Source organism: Rhinolophus sinicus, chromosome 1 (assembly GCF_057876585.1).
Source record: "Rhinolophus sinicus isolate RSI-liver-muscle chromosome 1, RSI-T2T, whole genome shotgun sequence".
NCBI lineage: Eukaryota > Metazoa > Chordata > Mammalia > Chiroptera > Rhinolophidae > Rhinolophus > Rhinolophus sinicus.
This window is the reverse complement of record NC_142501.1, coordinates 141,971,277-141,991,820: the sequence shown is the minus strand read 5'-3', so window position 1 is coordinate 141,991,820 and position 20,544 is coordinate 141,971,277. Positions and strand designations below refer to the sequence as shown.

General features: G+C 36.3%; 2 protein-coding genes across 8 annotated transcripts in view; one reads left to right on the top strand and one right to left on the bottom strand.

Moving 5' to 3' along the window:
- The window catches only part of LOC109458377 (uncharacterized), a 43,535-nt gene extending 29,688 nt beyond the window's left edge, over positions 1–13,847 (bottom strand). For 4 of the 5 annotated variants that reach the window (XM_088790105.1, XM_088790108.1, XM_088790107.1 and 1 more), the window contains exons 1-2: positions 13,289–13,847; positions 8,038–8,135 (exon numbers count right to left, since the gene is read on the bottom strand). In XM_088790105.1, coding sequence (XP_088646231.1) covers positions 13,517–13,837 — 321 coding nt within the window. In that variant the 5' untranslated portion in view covers positions 13,838–13,847 and the 3' untranslated portion in view covers positions 8,038–8,135; positions 13,289–13,516. Of the gene's footprint in view, positions 1–33; positions 251–8,037; positions 8,136–13,288 lie in introns of those variants that run through there. The other variant, XM_088790112.1, reaches the window with a different exon arrangement.
- The window catches only part of UBE2K (ubiquitin conjugating enzyme E2 K), a 52,563-nt gene continuing 45,815 nt past the window's right edge, over positions 13,797–20,544 (top strand). Inside the window, exon 1 of one of the 3 annotated variants that reach the window (XM_019751921.3) lies at positions 13,797–14,057. In XM_019751921.3, coding sequence (XP_019607480.1) covers positions 13,995–14,057 — 63 coding nt within the window. In that variant the 5' untranslated portion in view covers positions 13,797–13,994. Of the gene's footprint in view, positions 14,137–20,544 lie in introns of all 3 variants that reach the window. The other 2 variants (XM_019751922.3, XM_074324573.2) reach the window with 2 other exon arrangements.

Sequence of the window (20,544 nt, the reverse complement as noted above, 5' to 3'; positions counted from 1 at the left end):
TTCTCAAGAGAAACAGAATCATTAGGATGTGTGTGTGTAATATTTCTATTGTTTTATTTTTATTTATAGAGATTTGTTACAGGGAATTGGTTCATGCAGTCATGGAGTCTGAGAAGTCCCAAGATCTGCAGGATGAGTTGGCAAACTGGAAACCAAAGAGAGCTAATTCAGTTCCAGTCCGAGTTGAAAGGCCTGAGAACCAGGAGAGTCAATGTTTCAGTTCTAGTACAAAGGCTGGCAGTCTTAAGACCTAGGAAGAGTTAATGTTTCAGTTTGAGTCTGAAGACAGGAAAAATTCTTCCTTCCTTGATGGAAGGTCAACTTTTATGCTCTATTCATGCCGTCAACTGACTAGATGAAGCCCACCCTCACTGGGGGAAATCTGCTGTACTTTACAGTAAATCTACTGATTCACATGCTAATATCTCCAGAAACACCCTCAAAAGACACACCCAGAATATTGTTTGACCAAATGTCTGAGCATCCCTTGGCCCTGTTAAGTATATATGTAAAATTAACTATCACAGATATTAACATGTATAAATTAAAGTACATTTATTTCTTTCTACTGCATATCTTTAAAATTTTTACAGCACCATTGTTTTATAACCAAGATATGATTTCAGTATTTGTCATTTGAGTCATATGAATTTCTTTCTTCAAAGCAGTATACTATATAATCTCTAAATGAGTTATTGTAGACAGTACCTTTGCTCTGCAAATAACTGGAAGGAATATGGAGATAAGATATATTGAATACCAATCATCTATTTGGGATTAGCTATGTGTTTGTACATTTAATTCTCACAATAATCAATTGAAGTAGGTAGGATTACTATTATTTTAGAGATGAAGAAGCTGACTCAGAGAGGTTAAATAACTCCATAAAATGTTGCACAATTATGAAGTGGTGGAGCCAAAATCTGACTTTAGAAATATTTTCCTTAAAAGCCCATATTCTTTCTACTTCAATTTGTTATCATTAATAAGCTATATAACTGGAGGCAAACAAACTTCTCCAGGTCTTAGTTTCCCATTTGCAAAATGTCTATGAACTAGATGATTTCTTAGGTCTTGATTATTAGGCTGGTGGCAGAGATTTCAAATGGTTTACCCAATATCCATTAACCAATTCTTTCTTACTAGGTAATAGAATGGGGAAAATCTCATTTGGCATACATACTTTCTTTTGACTTTCACTCTTACTCTTATTCCTACTTGGAATGCAGACATGATACTAAAAGAAGCATCAGGTCCCAATTCCTTGGTGCAGTGTTTGTTTTCTACTGTTCTCCTAGTTAATGATCTTTTCAACTTGATTCCAGAATTCAATGTTGGCCTTCAAAGTAGAGTGCATCCACAAGCAGGGTGGAGTAGGAAAATTACGTGTGTGTCAAAAGAAATATTGATATTTTAAATCATAGGTCTTTCCTGAACTCAGGGAAAATCTTTGTCATTGAGTAATTTGGAAAATACAGAAAAAACAAATTAGCAAAAAAAAAAAAAAAAGAAGAAGAAGAAGAAGAAGAAGCCTGCTATTCCAAAATTAAGAGAAAACCGTTTTTGAAATTTTGCTGCGTTTGACTTCCAGTTCTGGTCATAGCGGAATAATTCACTGTAAAACCTCACAAAACATATTCAGCAACTATTTTTAGACTGTGTACAATAAACAGCATAGACTGTAGTTTCTAAGACAAAGTGAACTCATGAGGTAAGTCCCATGATTGATCAGCTTTCTGCCTGGGGACAATTTCCTAACTATAGTGCAGACAGCTTGAGTCTCAGCAGAGCATAGAGATCCTGCTGAACTGAGGAGGCAGATATGAAAGTCTGTGGCATCTGAGTTGGCTAACATCTCTGGGGTAAAGCATTGGAGAGGAACACGCTGTACAGCAAGGGGTCCCAGATCTATCTATCTATCTATCTATCTATCTATCTATCTATCTATCTATCTATCTATCTACCTACCTATCTACCTATCTACCTATCTGTTAATTTATATAGGTATAGTATATAGATATATAGATATATAGATATATAGATATACAGTATATATAGATATATATATAGCTATATATCTCTTGCCTATCAACACAGTAAAAGCATTTGGCAAAATACAATAACTACTCATGACAAATTTTCATCAAATTAAGAATAGAAGAGAACCCCCCTAGTCTGAGAAGAAAAATACAAAACCTGCAGCTAATATCATACTTAACGGTGAACTAGGGAATGCTTTCCCTCTAAGAATGAGCATAAGGATAGGATATCACATTCACCACTTCTATTATTATTGTATTGGAGGTCTCAGCTAATGCAACAAGGCAGGGGGGAGAAAAGATAGATTCAAAAGGAAGAAGAAAAACTGTTTCTATTCGCAGATCACAATTGATTGCTTACATAGAAAATCCTAGGGAATATACACACACAAAAATCTATAATAAATGAATTTAGCAGGGAAGCAGGTTAAAGAATCAATTGTCTATCAGTATATTAGAAATCATTTGTTTGTCATTATATCAGCAACAAATTATTGGAAAATAAAAAAATTTAAAATACTATTTTAAATAACATAATTAGGAATAAATTTAACAAAAGATGTCCAAGGCCTCTTCATTGAAAGAAAGTAAAAGATGACTAAGAGAAATTAAGGATCTAAATAACAGAAAAATATAACATGCATGGATTGGAAGACCCAAAATTGTTAAGATATTAATTATCCCTAAATTTATCTATAGAATCGATGCAATGTTAATCAAACTCATTGAAGACTCTTTGGAGAAATGGATAGCGGATTTCAAAATTTACAATTTATATGGAAATGCAAGAAACTAAAATAGCCAAAATAATTTTGGATATCTTATTGTTTCAATGCTATTTGTTAAAAGACTTTCCCTATTTGGATTGTTTTGATGCCTTTGTCAAAAATAAAGAAATCTTGTAAGTGTGGATCTATTCTGGGGCTCTCTATTTTGTTCCATTGATCTATTTATTGATTTTTTTGCCATTACTACACTATTTTGATCGATGGCTGTTGTTTCTGTGTCTGGTTCTGGAGCCTGTAGTCCACCGGGCAGGAAAAGAAGATACATGAGAAGTGAGAGAAGAAAGAACAAACTGAAATCTGTGAAGCTGAGCTGGACATCCACAGGATGGACAGGAACTCAAATAGGTCTTTTATCTCTTCCAAGCCTACAGCTTTAATGATGGAGGTATAATGCAAGAAACAAAGCTAGTGCCTTTTATCTAAGAGCTATTTAGGCGCTCTCCCCGGGAGTTAGAGAAACTGAAGAAGATCTGGCAGGAGTTAAGAGTTGCTGTAACCCTGGCCGCTGCCTCACACCACTCACGTGAGCCACCAGGTAAGAGACAGCTGCAACACTTGCTAGTGCTCTGCGCTGACATTACAAATATTTTTTAAAAGATGCCTGCTACCTCATGTCTGCCTTCTAAATCTCAGCTGATATTTTTCTCTTTTGTAAACAGCCACAGCATCCACAAATAATTATAATTTTGTCCCGTTTTCTGATCATTCTAAGTTGAGTGTTAAAATTAAGGATGTAGGCTCTGGAGTCAAAAGACCTGTGGAAATCTTGTCTGTTTCATTTCCCAGTATTTAACTTTATGTCAGGGTTACTTAGCTTGCCATGTTTCAGTTTCCTCATCCACACAATGAGCTTATTGTGAGATTAAAAGAGTTAATTTTGATAATTTAATTACATATGTAAAGCACCTGGGAAAATGCCTGACACTAAGTAAGCACTCAGAATGTTCCTTCTTTTTTCTTGGAATTTTAACTGTATAGAACTTCCAGATCACTGTTAGATAGTATCCTCATGGTCATGCAATAGATGGCTATTGAGTTCCAGCTCAGTGATATCCAGAGGCAGGAAAAAGGGAATGACCCTGCTTTGTGTCTTTTTAAAGGAAAACCGGAGACCCCTTCTTCCATCTGAGACCTGCAGACCTGCAGCATCCTCACTGATGACTGGCCAGAATTATGGCACATGCTCATACCTAACCTAATTAAGACAACCATGATTATTGGGCCAATCAAGAGTCACTTTTTGGGTCTGGGGAGGGTGACAGACTCCCTTGAGCACATGGCTGTGGATGATGGACACTTGAACAATCAAGTGGATGATGGACACTTGAACAAAAACAGACTCTGCTAAGGAGGATGGGACAGGTGAGGGAAATGGATTTGGGTGGGCAATGAACAGTGTCTGCTTCATCAATCAGCTCAGAATATAAACATTTGAACTGATTTTCTTCCCATACCTGCACTTCTTCCTATCTTCCCTATTTCTGTTAATGACACCAAAGGAAAGCTGTGAGTTTTCTTTGCTTCCTTTCTTCCTCTTGACTTTTAAATCTAAACAGTTGGCTGGAAATATTTTACATATATATGTATATACTTTTGTCTCCGTTCACATGATTACTACCCTCTTACAGGTACGCTTTACTTTTCTCCTATAGCAGTGGTTCTCAACTGTTCCCCCACATCAGAATCACCTGGAGGATTTATTAAAACACAGATTGCTGGACCCTAATTCAAAGTTTCTGACTCAGTAGCCCTGGGGTGGGAACCAAGAATTTGCATTTCTAACAAGTTCGCAAGTGATACTGATGATGTTAGACCCACTGTTGGGAAACACTGTCCTCGAATATTTTCACAGCTACCTAAGTAGGCTTCCTTCTCCCTCTCTATTCCAATCCAGCCTACCCAGACCTGCCAGTATTAATCTTCCTAAAACACAGCATCAGTATAGCATTACTTGAAACAAAAGCTTTCAATAATTTCCTATTGTATTAGACATAAAAATTCACACTCTTTTGCATGGCTTCATGTGGGATTCTATAAACCTAAGAGAAACAGGTCTTCTGACCCAGACAGTAGTTCCTTCTGGATTACTGATTGGTATATTTTCTTTTCTTTCTTTCTTTTTAAGTAACTGCTTTATTGAAATGTAGTTCACATACAATAAAATTCATATTGTTTTTAGGAGTGATGGGGCTGGTGAAGTTGTTCATTTTTATTTTATTTTTTTAAGTAACACCTTTATTGAGACAATTTACGTACAATACAACTCACCTGTTTAATGTATACAACTTCATGGCTGTTAGTGTATTCACAGAGTGGCACAGTCACCATCATAATCAGTTTCAGAACATTCTCATCACCCAGAAAAGAAATCCCATGCCCATTAGCAGTCACTTTCCATTCTATCCCCTTTCCCTCCCCTCCCCTCCAGATCTAGGCCACCAGTAATTTACTTTCTGTTTGTATAGATTTCCCTATTCTCAACATTTCATATACATGGAATTACACAATATTTGGCCCTTTGTGACTGGCTTCTTTCACTATGTGTAATGTTTTTAAGGTTCATCATGTTGTAGCATGCATCAGTACTTTATTTTTTTAATTGCTGGATAATATTCCATTGTATAGATATACCACTTATGTTTATCCATTCATCAGTTCATGCACATTTGCACTGTTTCATTTTTTGTTGGCTATCATGACTAACGCTACTGTGAACACTTGTGTGCATACTGATTGGTATCTTAATATTTAAAATCCATTTCTAAAACCACAGCCTCTGAACTCCTAAGGCATGTAATTTCTGTGCCATTTATTTTAAAATTAGCATATGCTATCCTGTATTTGTATATGTCTTTTAAAGAGCTATTCTATCTCCCCTACTAAGTTTCATGAGCAGAGTCTATATCTTAATTCCTTTATGTATCCCTAACATCTAACAGTTACTTGTACATCCATAAATGTTGATGATAATAATAATGGCTTTTCTTCAACTATAAAGATTTGCCTGGGAAGAAAGATAAGAATAAACTTTGTGGTTAAAAGCTTAAGATGATCCCTCACATATATGATCAAATGGGTTTTCAACAAGGGAGCCAAGACTATTCAATGGGGAAAAGACAGTCAACAAATGATGTTGGGAAAACTTGGTATCTACATGCAAAAGAATGTAGTAGGACCCTTATCTTAAACCATATACAAAAATCAACTCAAAAGGAACAAAAAGTCTAAACATAAACAGCCAAAACTATAAAAATTTTAGAAGAAAACAGGAAATCTTCATGACATTAGAGTTGGCAATGATTTCTTAGATATAACAACAAAAGCACAGCTGAGAAAAAAAAAAGATTAATTGGACTTCATCAACATTAAACACTTTGAATCAAAGACACTATCAAGCTAATGAAAAAGTAACCCACAAAATGGAAGAAAATATTTCCAAATCATGTATCTGATAAGGGATTAATACTCAGAATATGTTTTTTTTTAAAAAGCCTCCTACAACTCAACAACAACAAAACAAACAATCTGATTCAAAAGTAAGCAAAGAACTATATTTCTCCAACAAAGTTATACAAATGGCCAGTAAGTACGTGAAAAGATGCTTAACATCACTTAATCAATAGGGAAATGCATATCAAAACCACAATGAGACACCAACTCACACACATTAGGATGGACATTATAAAAGAGAAAAAAGAAAAAACAGAAAGTAATAAGTGTCAGCAAGGATGTGGAGAAATTAGAACTCTCCTACACTCCTGGTAGGAATGAAAATTATTCAGTCACTGTAGACAGTCGTATGGTGGTTCCTCAAAAAATTAAACATGGAATTACCATGTGATACAGCAAATATATACTCAAGAGAATTGAAGCAGGGTTTTGAAGAGATAATTTACACACTTATGCTCATAGGAGCATTAGTCACAGAAGCCAATAGGTGAAAACAACCCTAGTGTTCATCAATGGATGATGAAGGGATAAACAAAATGTGATATATAAATATAACAGAATATTATTCAGTCTTAAAAAGGAAGTTCTGATACATGCTACAACATAGATGAACCTTGAAAACATCATAAGTGATAGAAGCCAGGCACAAAAGGACAAATATTGTATGATTCCAGTTAAATGAGGTACCTAGAATAGTCAAATTCATAAAGACAGAAAATACAATAGTGGATGCCAGAGACCAAGAGGAGGGAAAAATGGGGAGTTATTGTTTAATGGATATAGAGTTTTAGTTTGGGATGATGAAAAAGTTCCAGAAATGAATGGTGGTGATGGTTAAACAACAGTGTGAATGTACTTAAGGCCATTGAACTGTATACTTAAAAATGGTTAAAATGGTAAGTTTTATGTTATGTAAATTTACCGCAAATAAGAAAAGTAAAAACCTTGGGAGGTGTTGCAAGGAAGCATATTTACAGCCTGTATAAAAAACATCCTTCATACTTAGTTTTAAATAATGACAGAAATCTAAAAATCTAATTGTCTAGTGAGTAAAATAAGGCTTAGATGTTTTTAAAAAATAATTCAATTTATCAGTAAGTGTGCTTAGTTTACATACTAGTCTAGACATATTTGAAGCTCTAATTGTTGTAGTATCTAAGTGCTTTGCTGCACTTTTCAGATGGGAAATTTGAGATGTATCTTCCTTAATCAAATATACACAATTGTGGAATAATAAATTACCAAATGCGATTTAAACTACTTTTCTTTAAAACTAACATCCTTCCTAATGTTAACTTAATAAAATATTATGCTAATAGGTTAAAGATGTGTGAAAATTCATAATATTGTGAATACATCAAAATCATAAGAAGTATTAATATAAAACATAGTTGCATCAAATTCTGAGCACAATGCTTTTGTTGAAATGTTTATTTGGTATGTCTCCTACTACTTTGGATTATGTTTCTCATTACAGTTCTCTTATGCAGAGAAGCCAGGCCTCTGTAGGGTCTCCTGAAAGTGCCTAAATCATAGTGCTTGCTAACTTTAGATAGCACAGGGGGAATTCTTTTGCATATGCTTCTTTAAGCCTCTGGGAAGAGGGACCTAAGCTGTATTTTTTATCCTGGAAAGGAGCCATTCCCTTGGATGATACAATTGAATGCTCAGCTACAGAGAGCTGAAAGTGGGTGTGACTCTTCACTTCAGGGATCACCAAGGAAGGGAAAGATTTTTATCTGTTATTTATAGGGCAATACCTGCAGTGGTCATTCTCAGTTGGTCCCTCAGTTTGGTCTTCCCTCTAGTGGGGAAAAGTTGTAACACTGAGCTCCTCTGAGTGATCTTGATGCACAGGCTGCAAAACAGTAGAGAAAAGAGTGGTTAGCTTCCTCAGTAACAGCAATATCCAGGAGAGTAAGAAATTATGGTTGTACCTTGGTGTATGAGAAAGGGTCTTGGCAGGATGCCAGTAGTTAATCAGAAGAATTTGTTGAAGAGACTATTTATAAAAGTTAAAGGCAGTTGACAAAGGCTAACAACAGCAGGGAGCTCTTGGCACCTCCAGGCTTGATGGGGTAAAGGGAGCAAGATTACCAGAATCGTGGAAAAGCAATAGTAGTAGCTGTAGCTGTGGCTGAAGGAGAGAGCTACTGGACAGGAATTGTAGCCTTTGGTAGGGAAATGCAGCATTGTTAACCCTTGGCCTCATTTCCTGCCAGAGCCTCCCATTTGCCACGCTCAACTGGAGTCCAGAAGGTAAGGACGTCTTGTTGATGTAGAGACAACATTGTAGTTCATACCTCCAGCATTTAGGGGCAGAGTAGAGAACATTGGACAGTAGATTTGGAGGACCAAATGAAAACTATCTGGCTGACTTAATGAGGCTTATATGACTTATGAAAATCTGTGTTCTAAATGAATGATAAACAATTGACATAATTGAGGGGTTGAGTAGGTAAAAGTCAGATGTGGATTTTCGTTAGTGGGAAGTTCCCATGTTGGACAGTTCATGGTCTTTGAGATGACCAAAGGAAGGAGATTTTGAAGAGTGACTTCTGGAGGATTGGGGTCTTTGCACTGGGGCCCCAGTGACTCTAAGCTCTAAAATAGAGAACTCTTACTTTAAAAGACACAAAAGAATTAACCAACTCAGCAAAAACAATTGGGATGATCAGCCGAGGGCAGTCTACTGGAGAGAGAGCTGGTGTCTTGAATGTGAAGTGTAAAGGCCCCATAGCTGTGTCCCACTTGTAGATGCACAGTCCTTGGACAGAGTGGAAGTATGAAATCCTTTCCTAAAAAGACTCCCATCTAAAGAATCTCTGTGCCTGACAAGATCCTAATCAGTAACTTAAGACAAGGAAACATTTTCTGTGCTATTAAAACCAGCTTTGCACAACACGCTGTAGATAATGCTGAAAGCCACAATGGTGGGAGTTCTGATCAATTCTCTACATTTGGGATATAGTGTAATTACAATCAATACCATGGTGCCCACTGGCCTGGAGCTAAGTTTAGAAGTCCAACTGTGGATCTAAATGTTGTTTTCCACCTTTGCTGCTAGAGCTGGGAAAAGGTAGGGGAGAGGAGCTAACAAGATGGAAAGGGCAGAACTCAGTGAAGGGGTTTGAAAAAAGCAAAATGATCTCAGATTTATGAATGGGTGTTTCAAAAAGAGAGTTAAATGAGAGGCTTGGGTGGAATAGGCAGTGGTGAGAGACAGAGGAAAAAAATCTCCAAAAGCTAGCAAAACAAAAGGTCAGGAAAGGCCATAGAAAAAATATTGCTCTGCATTTAGAAGAACAGGAAATTTGAATCTCAAAAGCAGTAACAGTAATAGCAGGAGATACAAAAAGGAAGACGATCACATTTCCAATGTTGGCGATTATTATCAAGGGTCAGCAAAGCATTATTATGCCTTACTGTATTTTTTTATGTGAACCAACACATCAAAACACATTGTTCTGTTAGGGACAACAGAAGAGTTACCAGATTAACTTTCCTCCATCAATCTAAAACCAATTTTACAACCTTTACATATATACATTTTTCTAAATTATTCTGAAAGTGTGTGACTTTTTAGATTTAAGCCTCACGTCTAAGCAGTATAGTATACTTAAATGTACTCAAGATTCTTTTACAATCTTCAAAAATATTGAGAATTCCAAAGAGCATTTGTTTGAGGGTTAAACAACATTGTGTTAGAAATTAAAACTGACAAATTATTGAAACACTTATTAACAACTATAATAAATCCATTACATGCTCACATAAATAATATATTTTAAGTGAAAAATAAATATATTTTCCTAACAAAATCTCTTTAATGCCTGGCTAAATAGAACATAGCTGAATTTTCATATATGCTTTTGCATTCAATGTTGCCTATGTTGCTTTGGTTGAAGTATATGAAGAAAATCCAGCCTCATCCAGATACATAGTTGGGAATTTTAATAACTTTTTCAGATAATTGTGGATATTCTTCTTTAATACTACGATAAATCTAGACAAATGGTAGTTTCTTAAAGGTTAGTTGCAATGTGGAATCTGAAACATTATCAATGAATTTTTTGTACTGTTACATTAAAATGCATTGGTCTCTCTCAACCCTTAAATGGATGTTTTACCCATACATGAATTCTGTAATATCATGCATTGGTCATTTGGAAAATATTGGTTCACTAATTTATGCAGATCTTCCAAATGTTAAAACATTTGTACCATTTCAAGTAATCTCATTTGTTAATATCACCATCAATTTAATCAGAACTGTCTTAAAGTGTATTGGGAAGCTGTCAAGTCAAAGTGGCAGATGTCGTTTCAAAAACTCTAATTTTCAGTTGAAAGTTTGAATGTTATCATTGGCAACAAATTCTGCCAGTTTGAAGTGACAGGCTCACATTGTTCATTTTTGATAAAATATCTGCCAAATACCCAACTCCTAATGAACATAATTTGTCTCAATCATTACTTCAAGTAAAAATGGTGTTCTATGAAAAATTGGCTAGTTCAGCTCGTAACTCAACCAATTGCACAAGTGCTTTGCCACATATCTTGGTGTACAGCAGACGAGCTTTATGTATCCTTCACGTTTATCATACAGAATATTAGTAAGATATGTACTCAAAAGTTTAAGTTTAATAAAAATTAATAATCTCTACTGCTTCACCAAAAACATTCTAAAGTGGCATTTTTTAATAGTATGTGGTATTAATAAAATTATTACTACTACAGTAATTTTTTTGCCCACTATAGCTTTTACATCATCAGTGCAAATGTCAATGCAGTAAAAAGGCAAATAATGTCTTAGTTTTATTATGATAATAGTTTGGGCAGTGCAGACTGCCTCCCGAAAATATCTCAGGGGCCCCCAGGTGTCTGCAGACTATACTTTAAAATTAATTCTCCCCATCCCTGCTAGAATGTAAATCCTACAATTCCAGGTTTTCTTTGTCTCTTGTTCACTGATATCCCTCCAGGGCCTAGGTCATGCCTGGCACATAGTAGACATTCAATAAATAGTTGCTTAATTAATTAATTACTTAATGAAGTAATTAATCAGAACTAGATCTTAACAGTGAAGAGCATATAATCTGCATTACTGGAAACTCATTTTTAAAAATTTAGTTTTGAATAGATAAAATATACAATAGGATACATGGTGAAAAGTCTCCCACTTTGCCTTCCGCAAGGCAACTTAAGTGGCTTTCTCAGAGATAACCACTGTTGTCAGTTTCTTATGTATTTCTCCAGTGATATTTTATGGATTCACAAGTATTATATACACAAGCATATTCCTTTCTTCCTTCGCACATATGGTGGTATTATATATACAATATGGATTGCATCATGCTTTTGAAAAAGTAAACTTTTTCTTTTGGAATAATTTTAGATTTACAGAGACATTTCAGAGATTCTTGTATACTCTTTACTTGCTTCTACTAATGTCAACATCTTAAATAACCCTAATACTTAGTCAAAACAAAGAAATTAACATTGTACAATACTATTAACTAAATTACATAACTTATTCAGATTTCACTAGTTATGTCCTTTCAGTTCTAGAGTTCAATTCAGGATACCACATTACATTTAGCATAGTGCTTTTTTCCCTCCTTAAAATGTATTTTTAGGATTGCCTCCTATCAGTTAATACGTAGTTGCCTTATTCTCTGGAAAAACTCTAGAATGACTTCCTGGAAGTAGAATTTCAAGGCCAATGATTATGTGCATTTAAAAATTACCAAACCCCTTTCCCTCAAAGAAATTACCAAACCCTTCTAACTAGTACTCTTGTGATTTGAATGTTCCAAGTTTCTTTGAAGTTCTAAGATAAGACTGGGGACTGAAAGTAATAAATGCAAAATACTCAAAAAAAAATTTGCACACTTCACGATAATTATTTTTAATGTACTGGAAAAAATACACATAGCATTGCACGATTTATATCACACCAGTAATTCATTGTACCATGACACACATATATAATTGGTTCCTCTTAGGACCACTAGGGGGCTCTGCAGAAAGGGTTTTTATAATTTATTTTAGTCCGTTTAGGGAAAGGTTTCCCCATGATGCTTTAAAATTCTGAACTTTCAAAACTTGAAAAAGATCACCTAATCCAGCTTTCTTATTTTCCAGGTGAGAAAACCAAGTTGGCCAAGAGAGCTGGCATGGAGGAGAGCTGGAATCAAAAATATCCTCTTGGTTCCTGTGGCAGGGGTTCCAGAAAATCTTTTTTGCCATGTGCCTCCCCTGAGTGATTCACTCCCTGTGGCTATTTCCTTTCTTTGCTGCCACAATCTTAGTAATATTTGCTAAGACAGTGTACTGTATTTGTGATATTTTTCTAATAGGGTACTTTACTAATTGGTTAGGTGAAAGAAGTGAGTGAAATATAAACTTCTAAGTAACCTTTATTATTCTAAAACGTTTTATTCAAACTATCGAATCACCAAAACCATATTACTTACTGTAAACTCTCGCAACCACTTCACATTGCCTTTCAAACTTACTTTCCACTTAAAACATTTTACTCTTATCTTTACTCATTTATTCATTCAATATTTATTAAGTGCCTACTAGTGCCAGATACTGTGGTAGGCCCTAGACCTACAGAATTAAAGCTGCCCTTCTTCCCCAGAAAACATCTATTTCTCCATTTTTCACTGTAATATACATGTAAATTATTTTCACATGCTTTATTCAGTGGTTCTCACAGTGTGGTCCCTGAACCAGGAGTAGGAGCAGCAGCATTTGGGAACTTGTTAGAAGTACAAATTGTTAGGCCTACCCCACACTCCAACAATGGGGCCCAAGAATCCGATTTTTTAAACAATGGATTCCGATGTATACTCAAATTTAAAAACTACGGCTTTAGTTCCACAGCTAGGTATTTATTATCAAAATAGATCAAAGATCAATACCCGGCTTCTAAAACCATCTCAAACATCTCCATGGAGCATGGGACCCAACAAAGACCATATTTAATTCAATGATTTGTAATACCTCGCATGATCGTAATAGTGGCTCTGTAATGGCTTCAGAACAAAAACGGACAGCGGTGGATTTTCTGGGCCTACGAGCTGCAGAAAACCGGCCGGTCTGAGTTCTGGGATAGTGTTTTTTCACACACAGAGCCAAGCGCATTAAGCCCGTGGGTCTGCTTGAGTTCAGGGCAGTGCTCCAAGCCGACTGGGGCCGTAGGAACCCGTCAGGTTGGACTCCAGCCCTTGGCTAGGGGCTGGAAGCCCGGAGCATACCATACAGGTTTGAAGCCAGGCGGAGGAACAGGAGACGACCGGGGAGGCCGGTGTGTGGCAGGCTCGCGCGGAAGCCGCACCCTCCAGGCCCCAAACGCCGGCAGGGCGGAGCCACGCGGCCGCAGCTCCGGCAGGGAGGCGCGGCGCGGCGCGACGCGGGGCTCGCCGCTTCCCGGCTCGCGGCTGAGGCGTGTGGGGCTACAACCGTAGCGGCTGCGCCGCCCGGTCGGGTCAGCGTCGTGCGCATGCGCGGGGCCGGCGCCATTTTGGTGGCCGGGCACGGAGGTGATCCCATACTGGAGAGAGCGAGGCGGCCGGGGTGGCAGTGGCAGTGTTGGTGTGCTCGGGTGTGAATCGCCGAAGGAGGAGGCAGTGGAGGAAGAGGTGGCGGCGGTGGCGGTGGTCGTAGCGGTGGCGGAGGAGGCGGGTACGAATCAGCTGCGGGCGGAGACATGGCCAACATCGCGGTGCAGCGAATCAAGCGGGAGTTCAAGGAGGTGCTGAAGAGCGAGGAGGTCAGAAATGAACTCCGGGACATCCCCCATCTCAGCCCAGGGCGGGAGGGCCCTGCCAGCGGCGGCTCCCAATATCCCGGTAACCCCCGGGTGGCCCTCCTTGCGGCCGCTCTTCTGCCTGTGGGGAAGCAGCAGTCTCCCCCCTTCTTCCGCCGCCTTCCCCTCCCCTCCCAGGGCCCTGGGATGGACGGTCTCGCGGGCGGATCGTGTGGAGAGGAACATGGTTTGGGGGGGGGGGGGCAGATGGAGAAGGGGCACTTGGTGGGTGTGAGCTCTAGAGAGACCCCGGGGCAGTGGCAACAGCTGGAAGTGTGGCTGTAAGGTGGTGGGGAGGGAGCAGGCCGAGCCTGAGAAAACCCGGGAAGTGGGTTGGGGGAAGGGGAAAGGTGGTAACTGGATCCGGAGAGCCGCGCTGCTCAAAGGCCCACACTTTTAAGGGTATTCTCGGTTATAGCCTGTCTGGCCTCCACTGTCCTTTCCTTAAAGTAAGTCCCTAGTTATTGATGAAAGGAGAAGGATGTTTTGAGTTGCTCGCTCTTGGTTGGGTGTTGGGAGAGAAGAGGAGACATAATGGGATACTGTCTTATTTGAGTGGGGGATAAGGGAATTTTCACCTCAAATAGGAAATTAATTCCAATCTAGACCATTATCTCATTTTCATTTACCCCCGATTCCTAGGCCTCTTTTGTGTTGACACCTAAAGCTTGTGACTGGGTGAAGGCAAGTTTTTTTTTTTGTATGAAAGTCATTTAAATATTTTTAGCTAGGAAAAAATAATGGGAGTGTATGAGAAGCTTATTTCAAAATATTGCTTACAAGTTACAGAAGTTACAGATCAGAAAGCCTCTCCTAAGACAATGCCTTTGTGACTGTGTTGTGCCGTGAAACTTCATTATGATGTGCCTCATAGTTAATTCTTACTTTTGAAAAACAGCCGTATTAAACACATGGGATTTTGCCCGATTAATACATTGTTATAGTTTCTTATCAAGTGAGTAGGTATATCATAATATATCGGAAATGATTTAAAAAAAAATTTTTGTCAAGCTGCTCTTGAGTTCTGCAGAATTTAGATCCTTTAGTGTTAGCCACATTTATTTATATAAGATATTTAAAGTGTTCTAGTAATTTGACTCAAAACCATGTAAGTGTCAGTAAAATTTTTCATACCCAAATCAACAAGAATACCAGATTGTTTTTCCTCCTTGGATTTAACAAACAAAAATTAATAAGCAATACTGAAATGATTATTATTTTCAAGATGTCACATGCCATTTTTGAACGTATCATTGCTGTTTGTATTTTTTTCTTATGTTGGTGCTTTGATAATCTCAATGATTTATGAAATTCAGCACTCTAAATGTGTGATGAGCAATTGACATAAATCTGGTAGCACTTCAGCTTTTTTTTTGCTACCGAGTCTATACTGATTATGTATCTTTCCAGTTAGAGAAAGTAATTCTTTAAAATTATTTAAAAATGGCAAATACTAGATTTATTGAGTGTAGTATATAAGTAATGATCGGTTTTGCAGAGCAAAACCTCTGTGTTTGTTCATGTGCCAAAATTCTGAATGGAAGGATGACTTTGTATTTTGTATTGCAGAAATAGAGTCATAAATGTACTGATACACAGTGAAACAATGATTTTATTTTTTATTTAATAAGAAGACATATTCCAGGATAGTTGACGTATATGTTCCTAATGAAAGATTGCAGCTAATAGTGTTACCAACAGCCTAAAACATTCCTTTTGTAATAAGGTTGTACAATCCCGAAACTTAATATAAAACTTCTAATGCTTTATTTTCTAATACTTAAAAGTGATAAGTTGCTGCTCTTGTGATTTATATGGTCTCTGCTTGTATGCAGTGACTTTTCACTGTGATATTCTTAGTACTTAAATTGAACCTTAAAAGAAATCTTGTATTGCTATAGTAATGCATATTGTTAAAATAATACTGCTGTTTATATGTAAGGGATGGTGAAGCCTTGCTTCAAATAAGTGTCTTAGTGTTTCAGAGGAAGAAAACAGGAAATGCAAACACAAACTTTTTTTTAAAGAATCGTACCTTTATAAATATGGAAGGAATCTTCTTCTGGAAAGTATGTTTCAAAGTACATTTAAGAAAGGGTCAGATAATTTAATTTTGGAATATAACCAATAAATAGCTTTATTGGCTCCAATATTTTATTTCACCTGTGTTTTAGTAGGGCCAGTTCTGTAAGTGAATTATTTTCAACTCATTGAGGGATTTATAGTACAGTCCATGTGCTTCCTTTTTAAGTATGTAAATGCACTGTCTTGAGTGGTTGATCTAATAATCAAGTTTTTTGTGTCACCTGTGTAAATTTCCAGTTTACCAAAGTTTATTTCATATGCTTGTGTTTACTAGGAATACTGGTTGATTTAAGGATGGGGGGGCAGCTTTTAAGTGCCTTTGTAATGATTGCTAGTGTTTGCTGAATTCTGGCCATAAAAAGTTATAATTGGCCATTTTTAAGTGTGTTGTTAATTAAAGTATAGCCTCTAAGATAAAGCAAATGTGAAAGGCCAGGTGCAGAATAGTGTGAAGACCACCATTTTTATCAGAGGGGAAACTATACAGATTCATATAATATATATATTTTGTGTGTATATATCTGAAGGGGTTAATGACAGGTTGGTAGTTGGATATGTCTGGGACAACATGCACCAAAAGATCCCCTTTGAATTTTGAAACATTCGAACATGTTACTTAGTCAAAACAAATAAAATAATAAATAAAGGCACCGTCTAGGACATTTTTCCTTGAGTCTGTCTGGAAATTTATCCTTTATCTGTCATATTTTTCTGAGTGAGAATTTCAAGTAATGTTTCAAAATTGATAGGAATGGAAAATTTGTTTAGAGTACATTCTAATTTTATGAGTCGAATTACATAAGCGAATTGTTGATTGTGAGGATATAACAACTATAATCTTTATTCATTGGTTATTTACTATTACTGCTGTTAACTACCATTTAGAGTGGCTCTCAGTACGATTTTTTTAAATACATTTTTGCTAATTTTCAAGAACAGGTCTTTGAATTAGATTTCCTATTTCTTAAAGGAGAAAATATTCAGAAAAGTTAAATTATTTGTCTGCAAACATAAAGCTTTGGGATTTGGATCTAGGTCTGCTTGTGTTTATATTGTACCACACTGTCTTGACTTGCTAAGGATAGGCCTGCTTTTAATTGTTTAAAAATAATTGATCATGGTTTGTATTACTTGTTAAAGGATTTAAACACAACGTAATTTAATTGTTAACATTTAATTGTAAACATTAATATAGGTTTTGCCTGTAATTAATGTAAAGATTTACTTGCATTTCAGTATGCAAAATATTTTAAAATTTGAAGCTCAATGAAGTAAAATGCCCTTAAATCAGAGCACTTACTCTTTCTTGCAGTTTTTGTGCTATATGGTACCTGTAGTTTTTTTTCATATTGTAGCTGTGCTTCGCTAACATTTTATAGGATTCTTAACAGAGACTATTTAAATCTATGGCATTAACAAATTGGTTTCATGAATAAGGTTTGTGTAAGTTTTCCTTAAGCATTTAAGTGGATTTTTGTATCATTGTTTAATATATAACATATTCGATCTAACTTCATTAGATTATTTCAGATACGTAGTAGCACAGCCAACCCTCCCTCCCACCTCCTTACCCTCTTTCTGCCAGTTGTATCAACTAGAAATGTCTTCAGATGTTGCCAAATGTTGAGAACACTGCTGTAGATGAAACTCTTTAGAAGAACATTTAAGACTATTAACTATGTAAGATGTGTAGTTTAATTTATATAAAAGATGGACAGTAAAGGTACAAAAAATTATATAGCATGGCTATTACTAGCTTTGAATGTTTTGTTTCTGTTTTTTTTTAAAGACTAAGTTTGTTTCTCCTTTATAAATTAATGATTATCTTTTTCTTTTAAACTTCATCCTTTTTGATTTAAAGAAAAAGCTTTGAAATCGCTGTTAAAAACCAATGTAAGCAGTATTAGAAAAAGTTTTTAGTAGAAAAGTGGTTGGTTTGTTGTTACAGTGACATAAGTTATAGTTCTGCATAACTTATTTAAATAGTGTGCTTTTTGGGGTTCTGGGTGTGAGTTGAGCAAGGAAAGTTTATAGACTAAAAAAAATCAAAATCTATTGAAGTAATACTGTTTGGGGTGCATTTCTTGTTTACTATTATAAAGACTTTGATCTGTGTCCATCAGGCATAGATTTACCATGTTTCCCCGAAAATAAGACCTAACCTGACCATCAGCTCTAATGCATCTTTTGGAACAAAAATTAATATAAGATCGGGTCTTATTTTAATATAAGACCCTAAGACCCGATCTTATATAATGTAATATAATATAACAAATACCGGGTCATACTTACTTTTGCTCCAAAAGACGCGTTAGAGCTGATGGTCTGGCTAGGTCTTATTTTTGGGGAAACACGATAGATGCATCTGGCGTCCCCTGTCACCTCTTCGTAAAGAATATATCTTATTTCCCAGTAAATGTTATCAACAGTTACTGAGCATATTGACCAGAGCCCCAAAGACTTACCTGGTTGGAGATAGATGAAAATGTTAGCTGCAGAGAGTAAATACTATAGGACTTGTGAGGATAGGTGTATGAAAAGAGGTTCTTGAGGTAGGTCCCAAAGGAAAGTTAGGACTGACCTCAAATTTCAGAAGACTGTCCCAAAGGAATTACAGGAATACTGTAATAAGCAAATGATCTCTTCTGTATGCATCTGAATTGGAACTAGGAAGCAGAGATTGACAAAATAAGGAACACATTTACATACTTAGAACAGAAAGATTGCATGGCTCTAGTATACACAAACATAGTTGTGGAAGTTAGAGCATCTTTGTAAGTTTCTTCATTGTTGTCTTTGGAAAGAAACACAGTTTTCATATCAAAGTAAAATGTGCATGTAATAAAGTGTGACCAGCACTGAAATGAATAAACAGAATATTGCCAGCACCATAGGAACCCCCACCCCCACCCCTTTCCTGACTTCTAATAGCATAGATGAGCTTTGAGTGTTTGAGTAAAAGAATAGAAATGAGTGTATACTACATGCTTGTTTTAATTTTGAGGGTTTTTAAAAGATGCCTGTGTTCAAAAAATATATTAATATATAGCGGTCATGTCTAAAATTGCTTCTAAGAAATGTGTCTTAGAAATGTGTTAAGATTCACTGACTGTTAAGTGTTGAAAGAGACCTTAGATCTAGGCCAGACTCACCTATGAGTAAGATCAGGAAACTGAGGTCTGAAGAGATTGATTGGTGCTCAGTGACATAGAACTAGTTAATGGTGAACCCAGTCCACTCCAGCCATTATATCTGATGGTTTTATGGGACTATCCTTTTCATAAATAATACATAAAAGCTGAATGCTAGTAAAACTTTTAAGTATAACAATAAATGACAGTTTGGTATTGAGTATTGTATTTAAGTGTATTTTGCTTTTCTTTCTTGGTGTGAGAACTTAAATTTGCCAGGAGGCAGAGATATGTAGCTCCTTAAGCATAATAAAGTAAATTTAGCTTAGTGAGTAAGAGTGCAGACTTTGGAATTAGATTTGCTTTGAGTCCTGGCTTTTCTTCTTAATGCATGCAGCACTGACTGTATCTCAGTTTTCTTATCTGTGAAAATGTGGGAAGATTAAAAGTCTTTACAGTGCTTAGAGCAACGCATGGGACACATTAAACATTCAGTAAATGGATGGCTGTTAAGATATCAGAATTAACTGTGCTTTCATTTTCTGCTTATTGTTCTTGGATCATAAAGGTTTCCTTCAGTGGTTTAGTGATAGGTATACTTGAATTTGACTAAGAAAAGGCTTGACATATGGAGCTTTAGTGCTTCTGATAGCGTTTCTTTGTCATTGTGTGCAAACAACCTATGGGGCTAGTGGCTGAGGAGAATACAAAAGAATATATGTGGACCTTATGTTAGCGATTATTTAAAAAAGGTGCATTGAGCATTATTATAAATGTTTTCTTGGGCACATAACAAGTTTTTCTATGAAGTAGAATTGTAGTACATATCTGAGTGTATTTTCATCTTTTGCAGGACTAGCTAGCAGTACATAAGAGTTCTAATGACCTAAGACTTAGATTTTTGTCAGTCAGATAGATATGAAATGGTAATTTATTTTAATTTTCATTCCCTAGTCAGTAGACATATTAAGTATATATTTGTGTTTATTAGCCTTTAGGCTTTCTTGTGTGAATTTAGCATTAGCATTCCTTATCCATTTTTGAGAAATTGTATGGTTTGTATTTTTCTTGATTTGCGGAATTCTTTATGGATATAATTTTAACTGCTTCCATTATGTGGCTTGACTTTTAACTTTATTTTGTGTTATTCTCTTTTTGAAATTGTGGTAAAATACACATAACAAAATTTACCATCTTGTATATTTTTAAGTGTATAATTTCTTTGGCATTAAATA